The sequence below is a fragment of the Pteropus alecto genome, unplaced genomic scaffold, assembly GCF_000325575.1.
Source record: "Pteropus alecto unplaced genomic scaffold, ASM32557v1 scaffold131, whole genome shotgun sequence".
NCBI lineage: Eukaryota > Metazoa > Chordata > Mammalia > Chiroptera > Pteropodidae > Pteropus > Pteropus alecto.
In genome coordinates, this window is record NW_006434709.1 from 25163590 (window position 1) to 25166789 (window position 3200).

Sequence of the window (3200 nt, forward strand, 5' to 3'; positions counted from 1 at the left end):
AGTAGCCTGAGGTCCTCTTGGCTTGCTTCTCCTAGCATGGAACCACTGCCTTGGGAACCAGGGAAGGGTTATCATCCCAGTATTTTCAGTATGCCACACTCAAGGTAGAGCCTCTGTTCCACATTGGAGTTACACAGAAGAAGGGAATCCCCACTTCTCAGCTGCACTCACCTGGGACTTAGCCTCAGCAACTGGTATTTTGAGGCAGGATGAGTGGGAAATGTGATATCTTGCTCCTCCAGGGAAGAAAGCCCTCAGGCTGCAAGCTGGGTAGACAGGAAGCCCTTTGTCTTTAGCTGCAGCAGGTCTGCAGTAGACACCCCCTCCACCCAGAAGGAGGGAGCTGTCCTGGTTCAAATACCACAAACTCTTGCCTGACTTGCTGAATTGTTGTGGATTTTCCTGAATTGATGTTTCTCCATTTGCCATTTGCTCTTAGGGCCATTTGCACAGACTTTAAATATTTATGTGTATATATTTATAATTTTCTATAGATAATTATAGACAGATAATTATATATATAGTATGTGTATAATTTTCACTAGTTTCCCTGAGGAGTAGTGGGTAGACAGAGTTCCTTACACTATCACGTCAGAAGTTCAGCATCTCATTGAAATAGTTACGGAATAATAGATTGGGATATGTATTGGCCTGATTTTTTTCTGAGTAAATATAATATGATTACTTGACTGATGTCTTATAAGAATGATATGAGGTTCCCACAGATCATATTTGTATTATTAGAACAAACCCAGTGACATAAGAGAATGACTGGAATCTGTGCTAGAATGTGTATAAAGACCTGAAAGCAGTTCCTAAAGAGAAATAAGCATTCCAAGTAATCTGAAAGCTAGGACTTCCTTCTATTTATGTTATTACTTCTCAGCCTCTAAAAAGTAAAACTTTAGAATTTGCCCTCTAAGTGTTGCTTCCTGATTTCTTCATTATTAAGTAACTTCACTTCAGAGTCCAGAACCTTTTTCCATCATAATTAAAACGTAGGTCTGTAAAGAGGAAAGATAACTGATAAGACATAGAGACCATTTCATCTCTGTCCTATTTTTAATAGATTACTGATAAGAAGGGCATTTCTTGCTCTTTTCCTTTTTAAAAATTGTGTTAAAAACACTTAACATGAGATTTACCCTATTAATAGATTTTTTTCAGCATGCAGTACAGTATTGTTATCTGTAGACATAATGTTGTACAGCAGATCTCTAGAATTTGTTCATCTTGCATAACTTTGTACATATTGATTAGCAACTTCCCATTTCCCACTCTCCCAGCCCCTGGCAACCACCTTTCTATTCTTTGCTTCTATGAGTTTGTCTATTTTAGATAATCTCATATATGTATATTCATGCAATATCTGTCCTTCTGTGACTGGCTTATTTTACTTAGCCTAATGTCTTCAATGTTCATGTTGTCGCATACTACAGGAGTCCCTTAGTTTTTAAGGCTGAATAATATTCCGTTGTATGAATAATATTCTGTTGCATGTATATACCATGTTTTCTTTATCCATTCGTCCACTGATGGACATTTAGGTGGTTTCCACTATTATAAATAGCATTGCAGTAAACATGGGAGTGCTAATATATCTTTGAGATCCCAATTTTAACACTATTGGATAAATATGCAGAAGTAGGATTACTGAATCATATGACAGTTCTATTTTTAATATTTTGAGGAACCTCCATGCTGTGTTCCTTAGCGGCTATATCATTTTGCATTCCCACCATCAACAGTGTACAAGGGGTCCAATTCCTGCCTTTTCAATGTGAGAGGTTCTTGTTTATTTGCCACTGTGGTTCTTAGCCATGGATGTGCATTAGAATTGGGGTCACCTATGGATAAATCACCCCAAACTTAACCTAGGTTTTATAAAAGCTTCACAGGTGATCTCAATGTGTATACCTATTAGTATCAACTGAAATAGTTAAATAAAAGATATAAATATATTATGCTTATACCTTTTTAAATGTCCAGCTAACTAGTTAGGCAGAATACAATACCCTTGTAGAGATCTAGCTAATGCTTTACATGTAAATTTGTTATGTTTAATTTGATAAGGCAAATTTATTTCGATAGTTTTGCAATGGTTTTTTTTTTTTTCTTAGTGTCAGAGCAGGCTCATCAGATAATAATGTAATCTTCAACTTTACATTTTTAAAAATGTTTAATATTGGTTTATATTTATTTTTCCATTTATGAATTCTATTTTTTTAGATTATAAGCTGTTTAATATTATATTGCTGAAAACCAAGTTTAAAATGTTTTTTCTTTACTGATAACTGATTAGTAAATAAAAAGTTCTCTGAAATATTAGAAATAGAGAGTAAATGTTCACCAAGGAATTTTTTTGAGCATAGTATACTTCCTTTTTAGATATTTACCAGGACATATGTACTTTCCAAAGATTCTTGGTATTTAAATGTAAAACACTTTTGTTTTCATTGACTTGTTTCCTTTCTAAGCAATTTTAAAAATTTTTATTTTTGATTATGGTAAAATATTTTCATTGACTTTTTTAACTTTACAATGCTATGTAAAGAGTTCTTCCCAGAAATGTTGCTAATTATTTCTATATATCAAAGAAAGAAATTAAGCATTAATCACTAAAATCTTACAGTGAGATGAATAGAAGGTACAGAATTCTTGAATTCTAAAATAAATTCCCCTAGGACACACCCACATCCCAAAAACCAGCATACTTTCAACAAGATCTTAGATTCATCGGTTAATTCTAATGGGGAGGGAGAATGCACCAAATATAGTAAGAAAATGATCGACTGGTTGATGGTGTCAGTCTGGAAAACAGTGAAGAGCAGCATGCTTGACTGTGAAGGCACTGCCTTATCTTCCAGTCTCCCATTTACCTGTCATTCTGAAAATATAATCTATAGTTATACTATAGTCACACCCAACTCTACATTATTTACTAAATTCTTTAAATCATACTTTGTTAGGAAAACTCCAAATATTTTAATTCATTTTTTTGTCTTTGATTCCTAGATGTATTGTAGAAACTGAAAACTTAGAAGAAAGAGTAGCTGTGGTGAGTCGAATAATTGAAATTCTGCAAGTCTTTCAAGAGCTGAACAACTTCAATGGTGTCCTCGAGGTTGTCAGTGCTATGAACTCATCACCTGTTTACAGGCTAGACCACACGTTTGAGGTAGGTTTGTATAGGTTTTTTT

The 3200-nt window shown here is 34.3% G+C and overlaps 1 protein-coding gene across 3 annotated transcripts in view; it reads left to right on the top strand.

The window, feature by feature from the left end:
- SOS1 (SOS Ras/Rac guanine nucleotide exchange factor 1) overlaps positions 1-3200 on the top strand; it is a 118066-nt gene that overhangs the window by 91573 nt on the left and 23293 nt on the right. For all 3 annotated transcript variants that reach the window (XM_015587582.2, XM_015587583.2, XM_006909653.3), the window contains one exon: positions 3016-3178. In XM_015587582.2, the coding sequence (XP_015443068.1) occupies positions 3016-3178 (163 nt within the window). The remainder of the gene's footprint in view (positions 1-3015; positions 3179-3200) is intronic.